Below are 15767 nucleotides of genomic sequence, written 5' to 3'. Positions count from 1 at the left end.
TTCACCTATACAAATATACAGTTCAAATAACACTGAAGGTCAAAAGAGATGAGATCAAACTCAATTTCACAGGTCAAATATGCCAGATACATATTTTTAACTTTTTATGTTGTAATACCAAATACTAATGCCAACCACATAAGAACACACAATAGGTGCAACATCTGGAATATTCCTGATCTTTTCTCTATTCCTAACACTAAATTCCCAGAAATTGTGTTAAGGCAAGTGCTGTACTAAGTTATAGAAAAAATAATAAAAATAATGTATATTAAGCACAGAAAAGGCATAACTTATGCATTTATGCATACAGTGAAAAATATTCACAGAATAAGCTACAGACAAAAACCAGTGCTAGCACGTGTAAATTGGGAAAGGCATGATGAAGTTCTGCTGTGCCATCCTAGATATTTTCTATGATGATAACCATTCATTACTGACTAGAATTCAATGCATATTAATATTCTAAGACTATGTGTTTCTTCCATACAAAATTTCTCCTTAGAAAAGTCTCTTAAATTCTAGTTTTAGTATCACTACTGAATCCTTTCCCTTAATAAACATGCACAAACCCCTTGATTAATAGTACGCTACCATTAGTGACATTAGGGGAATGAACATGCAATTACTATAGACTCCATAGAGCAGCCATGCATCTGAGCTTTATACAGTCTTTTAGCTGTCCTCAAACTACAATGTTTGGAATTCCTCTGGCTTCTATGGTATCTTTCTGGAAGTTTTATCCTGTCAGCAATCACCTTTCACTTTTTATAAGCAGAAATATCTGATTTTAACACCTCAGTTTATAAATATGAAGCTTGAGATTTGTGTTTCTAATATCTAATTTTAACACCTCAGTTTATCAATATGAAGCTTGAGATTTGTGTTTCTAAAGGACACAATCTACCGGTGCTTGTAGTACAGAGGGGAACACAGGAATGCAGCATTTACAAAAGCTTGATCAGAAGAGTAAACAAAGGCTATGTATGCACCGTTACCTCATCATATTAATTTTAATTCAATTAAATAGATTTTACTCTATCCTGGCCTTGTAGGCTGTGCACGCATTGAGAAAGCAAGCTCTAAGCATACATCTTCACGGTCATACAAGATTGAGGTATAACTGTATTTCTGATTTTGGTCCCAGGTGTAACAATGTTGTTTTTACATTTCTTGCCCTTAGGAGGCCATTGTCAATCACTAATAGCCCAGGCACTGGCTGCCGTCACACCTCTAAAACAATTTCCTTCTATCCAAGGGACAGGGGAAGACATGATTGTTATCTCTTTGAGAGGCCAAGGAAATCCTGGATTATTATCCACACAGTGAAATAATCCAAAAAAGAAGAGTCAAGGATAGAGCATCAACTGACATTTATTTCAATTTGGATTACATTTGTGTTTAGTTCCATTTAACATGTTTGGGTGTTGTGGGGTGACCCTGGCTAGCAACCAAGCCCCATCCAGAAGCTCGCTCGCTCCCCAGGGGACAGGGGAGAAAACAGGAAGAACAAGAGCGAGAAAACTCATGGGTCAAAACAGAGACAGGGAAAACACTCATCAAGTACTGTTGCAGACAAAACAGACTCAACTTAGGGGATTTAAGTTCATTTATTGCCAATTAACAAAACCTGTATTTAAATACTGATTCAAGAATTGGGAAACAAAAGATGACATTTAAATACTTAGGGAAAAACATCTTTCCTTCTCCTTTGCTGACCCAACTTCACTTCCAGGCTCACTTCACTTCAAACGCCTCGCCTCCCCTTCTTCCTAGTCTCCACTTCTTCATTCCAGACACCTCTCCTCCCTTGCTATTGCCATAAGTTACATTCAGTCCCTTCGGCAAGGCAAGGAGGACTGCATGATGTCAGGATCAGTGCTTAGAGTTTTCTCTCTGACACTCCCTTTCTCACTTTTTCTTCTGCTGTTCCTTCTTTCCCACTCTTTTCCCATGCTCCATCCTCCATGGGCTGCAGTCCCCTTCAGGGCCGAACCTGCTCTGCCATGGAGCAGCTCCTATTCCTTCATCCTTGTTCCCTCCTCTGCCCTTTTCCCTCCCCCTCAGTGTTTGCTGCCCCTTCTTAACTGTTTTCACATACGTGCCACCAACTCGGCTGATGGGCTCAGCTGTGTCCTATGATAGGTCTGTTATGGAGCTAACTGGAACCAGCTGTGTCCATCACATGAAAGCTCCATATCTCTTCTCACAGAAGCCACCCCTGCAGTCTGCTCTCCCTACCTTGGCTACCAACACCTTGACAGCTGCACTCGATACATTTGGTCAGGTTTAGTTCAACCCACTAAGAATGATTCTGTGGTTGACTCAAGTTAATTGAGATCATAGATTTTAGTTGAGGTAAATTAAAACACAAGCAGAAACTTAAAATAGAAGCCACACTTTTTCGCAATCTTTTTTTAAACTTCAGATTTATTGTCTATGAGTTCTGAAACTGTCAAACAGATACAATTATTTTCATGAGAATTAAGTTAGCAGAAAATACTCTGCAAAGGGCGTATTAGTCCTGAAAAACATTCTTTCTACATTCGTTGTCATTAAAATTGCCAGTCTAGGTTTTCTGACACACTGAAGTAAGTCCCAAAAGTTTAGTAAGTTTTGTTGCTCAAACAAAATGCAGTTTTCATGTAAACAAACCAGGAATTGTTTCAGTCACTTTCTACGCTTTTCTTCAAAGAGATATTCCTTCTAATTAGGAGGACATCTTCCTATACAGCAATAACTGTAAGCAACATTATTTTAAGACACATTCAGAGATGTGTCTTGTCTATGTTCCCTCCCCACGCACACTGGTTGCTGAAAGGTGGCCAGTTTGCCTGATTGTTTTTTTTTTTCTCCAGCATTTAATGTAATTTTAATCCCATATTTTCGAGAACTGAGTCATTGCTCTTTGCAAAATTTTTAATCTCCTAGCTGCTTTTCAGCATCTGGGTCCAGGAATATACCCTGGCCATAGTCTGACTACACGTCACAAGATTACCTGGGTGCATTTACACATGAAATCTGACCATGGAGAACAGAAAGGACCCATGACGATTCCTGGCTGGATTAATTAAGGAAAAAGGCAATAAATTACAGTTTCCAATAGCTTTAATTGTCTTGTATTGAGCATGACCAATGCTATACAACCATGTAGGAAGGCAGATCACTGACTGCTGTTTTTGCTATTGCAGCTCTGAAGACAGTCATGACTTGTGTGGCTGTGAGGAAGTCAGAGAAGCTGCCTCAGCAAAACAACACTATAGTAATGAGGGATTTCAATTCCTCTCATTTAAATTGTACAAGTATTATTACAGTCATTAATGTAGAAACTTGAAATTTTTTTAGATATCATTAGTCAGTGATTCCTGGAGAAGCCATACAGCAAATACTCCAGAGCAGAATTGATTTTTCAAGTTCAGAGCAGCATGCAGGCTTTGCAAAAAAAATGCCAAGAACAGCTTTGTATGACCTTAATATATCCAAATTCAACATGATTGATGGTATTCCATTTTCCCCATTGATAAAAGTATTTTTGTTTAAGCCACTGTTATATTTAAGTAACTTTGTTACAAGAGACACCATTGGTTCCAATGCTGAAGTCTTAATCATGGCAAGGTATTAGAGTAGAAATATTAAATATTTATAACTCCTTAGAAAATTCTTGAAAGTTTCCCATTTATTTAAGGAAAACTATGCAGTGATAAAGTACATTTCCAGAATGCAAACAAGCCCTGTTTTCATGAAGGGGAAAAAATGGTCAGAAAACATTTCAGAGAGCAGTTATCCTTGCCCATTACCAACGCATACAAGCAGTTTATTTCAAGCAGTACAACTGGTTCACATTATTTTGTCTCTGCTTATCACTGTATCCTTTTAAAATGTGGGCTACTAAAAAAAAACAACCAACACTTCAGTTTTCTCCTTAAGCTCCTGCCCCTAAGTTCACATTCAGAGACTGGCTTTGGTTGTGGCTCAAGTACTTTCTTCTCATTTCAGGCTGGCTTTTTATGTAGCCACCTTTGTAGCTGTTTGGCAGAGTAATCCCCAGAGATCACTTCTCAAAAATATTATCCACGGAGGTTTTAATACCCATTAGTGATATAAACCTCTTCACCAATTCACAACCACCTTTCTGACTGTCTCTCTATACTGTTGCACTAATTAACGTGACAGTGAATTTTATGATAAACAAAGCAATCAGAACTACCAAAAGATAATACAGCCTGCTTACTGCAAGACGCTAACCAGAAGAAAACTCTCCTGACAAATTGCAGCAAACTATAAGGAAACCAGAAAACGATAAGTTAAAAAAAAAACCTTCTTTTGAAGTAATTCCATGATCACTCTAACAATGAATGTGTCTCTCTTGGTTGGATTCCAGCTGAAGCTGTGACGGAAATTATCCTGTATTCATGGTATTCATAAAATGGTTACTTCCAGTATCTACCGAAAAGTAAATACATGTTATAATTTTTCTGTCAAGAGAAAGCATTCATTTGGGGCTGTTTCTTTCCACCTAGCTTCCAGAAAGTAACTACCATGAAAGCCACTGCTCATTAAGCCATCAGTTTAATAACTAATAGATGGAAATGAAAGAAAAGATTAGAGGAAAACAGAGAAAGTATGACCTCCTAAAGCCTTGTTCTTCTATTTTTTAATGTATTTATTCATTATTTGCAAGTGCCCCATCAGTGACTGCCATTTGTCATTCAAGTGCCTCAGAACTTTCTATAAATCCTCTCTGAACTTCGATTTCTCTGACTGAACAGAAATTTTTCAAACTACATTGTTTAACTACAAATGAAGCACCAGAGAAAAAGCTGGGATGCTGGACAGAAATCACTTATTTTACCTTACAGTTTCATGGAAACTTCTGAAAAAAAGGCTTTTGTGTGTGCATCTTTGTATGTATATCTAAAAGGATATAGCAGGATATTACCACAAGTTTAAATAAAAGCAATGCATGCTGCTGCTGCATCAGCAAAATTATGCCTTTTACTTTTTTTGTTATTTTTAACATTGGAGTAGCAAAACCAACACACTCAGAACTTCCAATCACAACCTGGAAAGAACTGTCTTTATGTGGTATTCACCTTTAGGCAAAGTAGTCTATTTCTGTATATAAGTCAATGTTTTGTTTCTGGTACAAGATTCAGCACACTGGCCAACTTGACTCAAACTTCTGACCTACTATCAGGTTTTAGGAAATGGTTAATCTTTCATTTATATTTCCTTATGTGGCTGAAAGTGTGATCTATTGTATTTGGAGGGTTAGTGGGAAAAGTGTGCCTCAAAGGAAGTCTAAGTCATTAACACTTGTCCTATTCTATTTCAAATCCAGAGACTTTAATCAAACACGTCACCAATTAACATTATTCATTCCTAGCAAGTAAACATCTTAATCATCCTTCTGTTTGTGACCAAATTAAAAATCCAGAAGTCTCAAGACACCTGTATGAGTTTTTGTGTTAAGTTAGGTAATCTCTTTAGCAGCTTTTCAAATCAATATTAACAGACAGGCAGATAGTGGTAACTTTACAATGGAATATCCCAAGTTGCTTAAGCGTTTTCTAAATCAAACAAATTCTTTCACTTATCAAAATATTGAAGGATATAAGATACCTAATAGTGTTTTTGATTGATTTTAAGCAAAAGTCTTCCTCCATATTTTTTATAGACTATTAACCTCCAAGCGTCATCTCCCATACTCCACAATGAACCATCTCTATTTTCAGAAAGCCTTTTTTTAATTGTACATATATTTGTACATGTATTACAATTCTGAAGGTATAGATTATGGAATATTGTTGTAGGAACTGGAACTATAAGATCAAAGCAGAATATTTTCATCTGGGCCAATTCTTAGTTGGAAGAACAACTCTTTAGTTACAACAAGTGGATTAAAGCCTATTCTAAAAGATAAATCTCCTTACTTCAAGTGAAATCTATTTAAAATCTAACATAGACTTTTTGTTGGCTGAACAGCTACAGTGCTTTCACATCTTTTTAAATCATCATGTGACAAAATATCCAGTAAAGATATATGCATTGCTATGGACCACCAGATACTTGTCACAATACATGTTGAGCATTTACCTAAATAATCCTCCTTCTTCATTTGGGATTTTAAGAATACTATATACTTATTTCATTCTCTACCTTGATGCATTAGATAACATAATTCTGTTCTAATTAATCTTTTCTCAGTTGTCTTCCATTAGTGATTATTTTGAGCAACCAAGAACTATGTGCACAATTCTGAAGGGCTTCATTCATTAAATTACAGAGTTAAAAAAAGCATACTATAAACAAGCATAATTAATTTTAGTTTAAAGCATGGATTAAAGGCATAACAAGTCCCAATGGAAGACACAATATATAAGCAATTAAAACACATGAGAAATTTGGGAAGGAAATAACACAAGATTGAACCTGGATGAATATTTTAACACACTTACAGAAATTATTTATTTGGAAAAACAATGCTAAACCACAGCATTAGTAATGATGAACAGAAAATTACACATAATGTGATATAGTGGCAAAGAAACCTATGTGATTATTTGTCAGAGCAGATTAATGATTACAATTTGACAGACAGTTCTGAGGCACTTTGACTGTAGAATATTAATATAGACCCAAACATTTATAAAGAACTCAGGAAAACAAAAAAAAAAAAACAAAACCAAAACAAAGCAAGATGGAGAACTGTAAATACACAGGTAACTGAAGGACCATGCAGTACGGAGGGATATGTCTGCTTAAGCAGGACCAGGAGGCTACTTTCAGCCACAGCATTTTGAAGTCCAGAAAAGGAGTATTTAGACTATCACTCTTTTCAATGTGTGTGTGGACACTCAGAGGTTATGAGGTGGTAAAGTGTGCTAAACCCACAAAATTGAAAAAGAAAAATTTGAAAAAAAACAGGCTCTTGGTGCAAACACCTGTGTGTTCTTTGGAGTACCTACAACACCCATTGTCACCACCAGGTTCCTGTCTGCAGACTGATATTGCTGCCCATCTCTCCCTCCTACCCCAATTCCTGTTGTAGCTCAGCAGCATAGATTCGCTCTGTTCCTTCTCACCTTGGAAGCAGCTGGACAGAACATCTAGGTAAGAAATGAGGGAAGTCTTTACAGTACCTCATTCACAATGTTCTCAGCGTCATGTGAAGAACGGTAACTGTGGTCACTGAAGTTTTCCAATTTAAAGAATAACATTGTTAGAAGAGATGACATAGTTTTACAGAAATGTATAGTATGATATGGTGAATTATACCACCATGAAAAGTGCAAGGTTAATATGATGATCATCTGTAAATATGAGGATACCTATTCTCTGTTCATTATACTAATACTACCCCCGCTTTTATTTATAAAACGTAAAACATTTTATAGGTATCACCGCTGTTAGATTCTTCATGTATTTTAATGCAGTTCTCACTTCTTTGGTCTTATGCATTTAGACTTATCAATACATTAATGGAAAAATATACACACTTTATTTAGATGTTATGTCATTTGTGTTACTATGATCCCATAGAATTATTTAGTCAGCTATTAACAAGGCAATAAGACGTGCACTTAGCATCCAAATTCCTGTTATACCATGAGCTTGCTTTCTTAATTTTTTACTTTATCTTTATTCTTGCTGGATCATGCATTTAGCAGTTATGTGTATATATATATATATCTCATACACATGTGCAAGGGTGGACAAAATTTTAAGATTTATCCTATAGAAAACCTTTATGCCCTAGATGAAAGTTTTGTTAAGTCCTCTTCCTCCTAATATTGTTACTTCTGTTCATACAACCTACATGATCTCCAAAACTCCTGTGTATCCCTTGAGTCTTAGCTCTCCATAATTTCTAGCAATCACAAAAATCAGTGGTTGTTCTGGTCTTAACAGAGAAGAAAATATTTAGACTAAGGGAAGAACAACTAAATTTTAAAATGTTTTTCTTTATATGCACAGAAACAAACCTCCTCCTTTGTCAGAAAATCCTCAGGAAAAAGGACTGTTTTCCCATTTCTGTTTAATGCTTGACAAACCAGTTAATGACTATTGTTTCACGTGATCTCCAATTCTTTAAAATTATATCTGTAGAGGATAAAAAGCTTTTTAGATCTGGCTAACAAATTTTGTTTACATGTGTTTTCACACCACACGGCTCTTTGCAACAGTTCATATTTTCCTTGCTTTCAACAGAAAAGCATTACTGGAAGTCCAAAAGATGGCATATCTGCTTTTGTGTGACACATATGCTGAGGTCATAGATAAAACATTCTTACAGAAGACATTTGAAGCAGAGCAAAAACAGGACATATAGAAAAAACATTCACAGTGTTAAAGATCCCTTGACCTATTTCAGCTGAGAAATACACTCAGTCAAGTATGTTTCACAACGTTGAGTTTACTCAGTAGTGTATTGTCAGCTTCAATGCATTTTCCATTACCATGTGCTCTGGGCTTCATCAAAACAGGGAGATAACATTACCAATGACAAGGCAACAGTGGTCTGTGGCCCTCTAGAGCATATGAAGAGCTCCTTACCCAGTCAAAGCAGATACAAGCAGATGTATACTCTTTTACAGTCTTCATTCTTATTTCATATACAAGGCCTTTTAACTGCTTTCATATCAAGCTGGTATTCCCTAACGTTATCTTTAAGAATGAATCTTTGTAAAAAATACAAGAAGGAAATAACATTTCCCAAATCTTCCCCACCTCTTTTTTTTTTTTTTCCTTAATTTTTATTTCTTAATGAAAGCAATGGTTGGATGTAAATATTTCAGAATATAAGACTTCAGAAAGCTCCACTGCTTGATAATAGAAGTAATCAATATTATTTTTAGAAGGTTGAACTGTCAGTGGTGTCACCAGCTACTATATACAATTTCTACCCAAGTAGCATACTAGAAAACCTCTGAATTCAACTTCCTATGCGAAGATCTTCTACGCTGGCTTACATACTGGAAATATAATAGCTTACTTTTTCCTCTCGGGGTAAAAGATAGCAGTCTTCACTATTGAAAGGAAATAGGGAATATTTTTGATAACATGGAATTGTGTATTTTTACATCTTGCCTACACTGATATTACCAAGATGCTTATCTTTTACATGTTCAAAAAGAGACTGAGTGACTCAGAGTCAGATTCACAGTCTAAACACTGAGGAAACCTGTTCAACTCTTTGCTAGACTGAGCTGTTGAGAAATATCACACGATCTGTTCTACATTCCAAATACTTTCAGACCTTCCATATAATGATCCTTATGTCTAACAGTTGCTGAAATACCTACAATGCAAAGTTCCTAGAGACCTCTTTATAATTCAAGTTCAGTATTTCAAATGATAGTATAATCTGCAAATCCACTGTGATAGAAAATCTTATAATTTCTTTTGTAACATATGTGCCCTGCTCCCAGTTAAATTCCTATTATTATGTTTTCCCACTGATAAGAGGAAGGGCCTGTTTTGTCCTTGAGTCTCTTAACACAGCACCCTTCAAGTCATTTATTTCCATGAAAACCTGTAAATTTACTGACTGTCGAGTAGTCTCTTAGTAATTAAATTGCTCACAGGTCAATGAGGTATTAATAAAGTTATTCATAAATATGGAAGAGAAAACGGTTTTAGATGGAGGCTAGTGAATTTATTATTTTTGCTGACTATTTGCTTGAGGCTGCGAAGAAAAAGCAGGACTTTCATCTTATCAATAGGAAAATAAGAAATGCAGTTTAATTTGGGGGGCAAATATTTTTTAGGAGTAACTGTAAAATAAAATACCACAACAGGAATATAGATCAAACTAACAACCACTTGAAAAACCTACTTGTATTACAAATTCATTCAGACAAAAGTATTCCTATTGTACTACATAGCCAATAAATTTTATACTTTCACCATTATTTTTGAAGGTATTTCCATAGCCCTTTGCTTGCTCTGCATTTCAGAACTGTGCTATGAACTAAAGACAAAGTACATGATATAGCATGATGACATCCAGCACTTTGTACTGACAAACTTTGTACTGAGCTGCAATTTGCACTGACAAACAGTAAAGCAATAGTTAAAGGGTTGTGCTTTTATCGTTGTACTTTAATTCTGCATAATGCTAATGCAAGTCCACCCCTGCTATATGTAGTTCCAGTAGAAGGAACATGCCGAAATAATGATTTCTAAGCTTGATCCAGAATTTTCCTTGACTATTCTCAGCAGCACAATATCAAACATAGCTCTTGTGACATGTCTCCCCGACACATTTAAAAAAAAAAATCACCCACACTGACACGGTACTAGGGGAAACACTTCTAAACTTTAGGGCATGATAGAAAAATAATATCTTCTCATACTCCCTTGACATGAGCCATATCAGCAAGGGCAATAAATGAACTGAAAAACAGTATTACCACTATATACAACTACTGGGTACAGACAAGGTTAACAAATTCACGGAATACAACGCTGACAGTTTTTTTCACCTCTTCTCTGTGCTACAGGTATGGTAGAGCCCATTACTGTTGAGGTACAGAAGTATGCAAAGTCAAGATCAAACAAAAAAGTTATCAAATGGAAAACTGTCTGAGTCTCATTATCACTTAATAATGGTGCCAAAAACTCATGTCATCAGTGCAAATTAAGGAAAAATATGGAAAATGTGACTGGGATGGATTAAATGAGGTTTTTATCAGGCTACACTGTGAAGTGTAAGAAACTGGATAATTACTTCACCTAAAAAGGACAGCAGAAATGCCATTATATAACTTCACAGTCTATTTATTATCAGGCTAGCACAAACAAGCACAAGACCCAGTAAAATGACAGTATGGACAAGTTCATTAAACCAAGAATCAGATGTTTATTGCTAGAAGGGAACACACAGACACTTCATCTCCTGCTGCTGCTACCACACTAACACTTGGTTGGTGTAAGGGGCAAGACGACACAGCTCAGATGTGTTCCCAGATTCAGTGTCCGAGAGAGCGTTCCCTCCTGTTCCTCAAAAGATCCTTCAGCTCTTATGTCATGTGTGTTTCATCCCAAAGTAAAAAGTCAAACTCAGTATACAGCCAATAATATTTAACTTCTGTGTGTTGCTGACCATAACACATTTGTTGCTGTTTGTTTGTCCTGTTCTTTGCTTGGTGATATTTAAAAAGATGCTCATGAAAAAGTGGACACACAACAAGGAACATAGTAGCCTTTAGCATATTTGCTGAAGTTTGCATGTGAAGACTGGAATCATGTTGCTCCACAACTGCAATACAGATTGAATGATCATGATTAAATGATCAGTTAACTGCTAAAAGATGTAACAGCAGGTACTGGTAATTAGATGTTAATTAAAAGATACAGGCTAATCTTACCAGCTTGATCAATTGTTCAAACTTCCATATATACAAATTATAATTACTAATGTCATCATAATTTGGTTGATTCGCTCAAGATATTTTAAGTCTTTTGCTGCAATTACCTAAAGTGAACCCATACCAACAAAGACAGCAAATATCTGCACCACTACTCATTCCCCATACATAACAATAGCTTAGAATAATACGCAAGGAATGTAGGGAGCTGAAGACTTTAAGTTTATAATTTTTAAAAGAAAAATGTTTAAAGAGTTATATTATTTATGTCTAAAACACTCTAAATTCAAGAGAACAGTCAGAGATTAACAACCTGAGTTATTTACATTTAAAACAATCAACCAAAATCTTTTCAGAAGTCAGCAACTCAAATTTACATCCAGAATACCACAATAGTCATCACAAAGGTGTGAAAAAACAGTCGAACATTTTCCTTAGTTGTACCAAGAGGCACATGATCTTGTTAAATTTCATACAATTGGTGATTGCCCAGCTCTCTAGTCTATCCAGATCGCTCTGTAAGGCCTCTCTACCCTCAAGGGAGTCCACAGCTCCTCCTAGTTTAGTATCATTGGCAAACTTAACATACATTCAACTCCTGTATCCAGAATCTTCCACTGCTTTTTCAGGACAGAAGAGAGGAAGGAAATCTGTCTTTTCTGTTTTAATACACACCTTTTCAACATCAGGGGAAAAAAAACAAACAAAACAAAGAACCAACAGCTAACATATATTTAAAATTTTTGCTGTGGAATGGGGTCAGCTTTCTTACCTCTTCTGGCTGAACAGGAAAGGGAAAAGGCTGGAATAAAGCTCCTACCACATACCTTATTCTTGCAGACAAGTTTGCTTCTTTTTTCTCCCAATATTATGAACATTCTGACTGCAGAATAGCTCTGCAGAATTTATTCTGTGCTGCATATGTAGCCTATTTTGGGAATTTATATCAAAACACAGTATCTTCAGATAACACTGAACTTTTTTTAGAGGAAAGCTGTAAGCAGAAAAACATACAGCTTGCTGTTTCTAAGACGAAGTTAGTAAGGCTACCTGCTCTGTGAAGACATTATCAGGCTTCATAGACAAGATACAAAGTCAATGTATCAAAACAGGAACAAGACAATTTTGTCAAACTACTTTAGGACTCGTGCATAAAATAAGAATTTCTTAAGAAGATGCAAGGACACAGAAGAAGCCTTTTACAGGATATGACTAGTGTTATTGTCTCTATTTTAAGATGCATGCATCATCAGGATAAATACAATTGTCTATGGTTAAGTTAACTTGCTTAAAAACTAAGCAAAGTGCTTGCTTTAAGATAGACTGCTGATGTAAAAAAGCACTCCTATTAATCAATATAAGTGAGGAAAACAGCAAGAACCATCATCTCTGCATGAATCAAAATATAAGTTTTAACTTACACAACACAGCTTTTACAGGAAATACTTGAACATACTCCATATCTTAACCACTTTGGTAATTGAAATGGAGATAAAATTCTGAAACAATATTTTAAAAGCTGCTCTTGGGACAGACTTAAAATATCGACAACCACAGAAACAAACTCACTACTTCTCATGGGACAGACGAGATATCATCAACCTCAGAAACAAATGAACTTCATACACAACTAGAAAGCCAATGTTTGTCTGAAGAAAAATATTTACTTTTCAAAATGTGATTGCTAAGATGGATCCACAGAATCACAGAATCACAGAATCAATCAGGTTGGAAGAGACCTCTGGGATCCCTAGTCATCTGTTTCAAGATGTATCATCAGTAACTTCAGAATACAAACAAAAACCCCCAAATCCTTTCTTTTTTTGACTACCATATATGGTTGCAGAAGCCTAGGGCTTTATTGTATAGTGGCTTCCTTTCCATATAATATTTTCAAAATATCGAGACAAGAAATATTTAATTAACAAAAATTTTAAAAGTGTTCAAAAATTACGTGAGCTGTTTCGACAAATATTAAGTTACATTAAAATAATGTTTCAGCACTGAATGCATGCTCCCTTCTTGTTCTAATATAGTAGCACTTTGTAGCTTTTACTAAGTTAACAGCCAGAGAATACACAATATGCTGTTAAGAGATATTTGATTATCTAATTAGGAGAGGTGATAAATCTACAAAGTAAAATTAAAGAAGTAGTATGGTGGAACCTTCAAACAAGATTCCTCACTTACTTATGTACCAGTAATTCTACTTTTCAGTCTAGGAGCAGATTTATTATTATGAACCAAATTGTTATAGTCTCACAAACATTTTCAAATAGGTACAGAATTTACTTTTCCTTTGGAAAAGTTTGCAGTTTTTTATTTGTAGGGAAAAAAATCATAGGTGGCAAGAACCATAATTCAGAACGCCGAATAGCAAATAATTACAGCAGACATTTGGAAAACCACCGATGTTTAAGAGTTTTTCAGTTGATGGCTAAACAACTGCCAGTATCTCTGCCAAAACCAGAATAAAATGTCTAATCAAAAGTTACTTTTGCATACAAAAAATAACTTATTCACGAATCTATTTTAAGAAGAAAGTTCAACTATTTATAGCAAAGACTGCAACTATATCTCTTCAGTTGTCCAACCCAGTTTTCAATTTCATTCTCATTCAGAGCGTACAAGCTGCATCTCATGCTATAGCACATAGCAAGCCTGTTCCTCCTCCAGTTGTTCACACAAATTCAGTTCTAGAGATGAAATACAGTGTACTAGCAAAGAATGCTGTATTGGTTTTACTGTGCATTTCTTCCACAAATTCCACTACAGATACTCCATACATTGCTGATACAAGGGGCACTATTTGACCACACACAAGACAGACACTCAGGAGGCACGCACGATGCTTTCACCTATAAGGTGGCAAGACCCTGTCATCTTTAATTCTTAAATCTTACTTAACGCTCCGATTGTGAGTACCACTTGAGATGCTCCTCGTTCAATTTTACAGAGGGCAAAATATCACCGTCTTAAATTAAGCCATCTCCTCTAGCAGTTTTTTCACTCTACAAAGCAGTAAGGTTACAGACCAGAGCGCTTTATGATGTTCAACTACAGCATAAGCAGACAGTTTTTTCATATATTTCTCCTAGGTAAATATAAGGGATAAAAGGTGATTAGTTCAATCTTGAGACATGCTCTACTATATTTAAACATTAAGAGACCCAATGCTATGTTTTAGACTCATTTTTACATTTTGCTACATTCTGGTTCTTCCCATAGGAAACCCACCACAAGGTGAGTACTGAGAACAGCACAAACATATAGGAAATTGAATTTATTAGTAGCCGAATAGGAAAATGCATGAAAATATAGCATATGGATCATGGTATGGAAAAAGACAGTGTATATCTATATACAAATGCATACATAAAAAGGAAATACAACAGCTGTTCAACATCGCCTTGTAGTAAAGAATGCTTTAGAAATGTTCTCTGAGGGAAATTACTTCGGCCCTCAGCAATGCAGAAAATAGGGCAGAGAATATACAGAAATGCAGAAAATTAAATCACGTGAAAGACAAGGAACCTTTCAAACATGACTGCATAAGGAAGTACAAAAGAGAGTTAAGGTAAAATAGGCAAGTCTATTACATATAAGATTAAATGACAGTGATATGAGTCATGTCACCCTGACAGAATTTCAATATACAGAAGATGTATAAGTCATATTTTAAGGATATGAGTATCTGGGGATTGAATATACATTTGGGTATATATTACAAGGTAATTTGAACTCATGATATTTTCAGAAGATATAAAAGCTGCAGATGCTCTAAATCTTTGAAACAGAAATCAGCTACTTATTGAGATACCTTTAATTCAGTGCATACATACTTTGGTCCCAATGCTGGAAAAAAATTGCTTTAAAGCATGTACATACAGGTAGTTCTTATACTATTTCAATAAAGCACAAAGTTAACATTAAAACATAAATAAACAAAGGATTTAGCTTCAGTTTATGATTTATCTTGCAAAATGTTAAACACTTGTGCAAAAAAGTCAAATTAATTTACAATCAAATGCATGGAAAAATTGATTTTCCACTTAGAGAAAAGAACATAATTTCTACTAACCTTCAGGATCAAGGAGTTTCTCTATGCCCAAGTGTTGCCTGGCTATGTTGAATGCATGGTCTAATCGTTGTACAGGTGAGTGCTGAGAAACAAGAGCGTTCCAATCAAATAGGTCTGGTCTAAAGCAAAAATAAGAGGAACAGTAAGTTTCTCTTTTTTAGCATTAGATTTATTTACATTTTTCTATGGCTATCCATCAGCATCAGCTACTACTTTTTTATTTTCTTAATGAAAGAACTTGTTTAATCAGTGCTGGAACTAATGAAGCTTGGTTTCTAATGGGTTTGCATCCTATACTCATCCGTGTCCACCAC

General features: G+C 35.5%; 1 protein-coding gene across 1 annotated transcript in view; it reads right to left on the bottom strand.

The window, feature by feature from the left end:
* Positions 1-15767, bottom strand: part of DMD (dystrophin) — a 1374504-nt gene that overhangs the window by 921679 nt on the left and 437058 nt on the right. Inside the window, 1 exon segment of the mRNA XM_068422827.1 lies at positions 15454-15572. Within this exon segment, the coding sequence (XP_068278928.1) occupies positions 15454-15572 (119 nt within the window).

The sequence above is a fragment of the Nyctibius grandis genome, chromosome 2 (genome assembly GCF_013368605.1).
Source record: "Nyctibius grandis isolate bNycGra1 chromosome 2, bNycGra1.pri, whole genome shotgun sequence".
NCBI lineage: Eukaryota > Metazoa > Chordata > Aves > Nyctibiiformes > Nyctibiidae > Nyctibius > Nyctibius grandis.
This window is presented reverse-complemented; position numbering and strand designations above follow the sequence as displayed.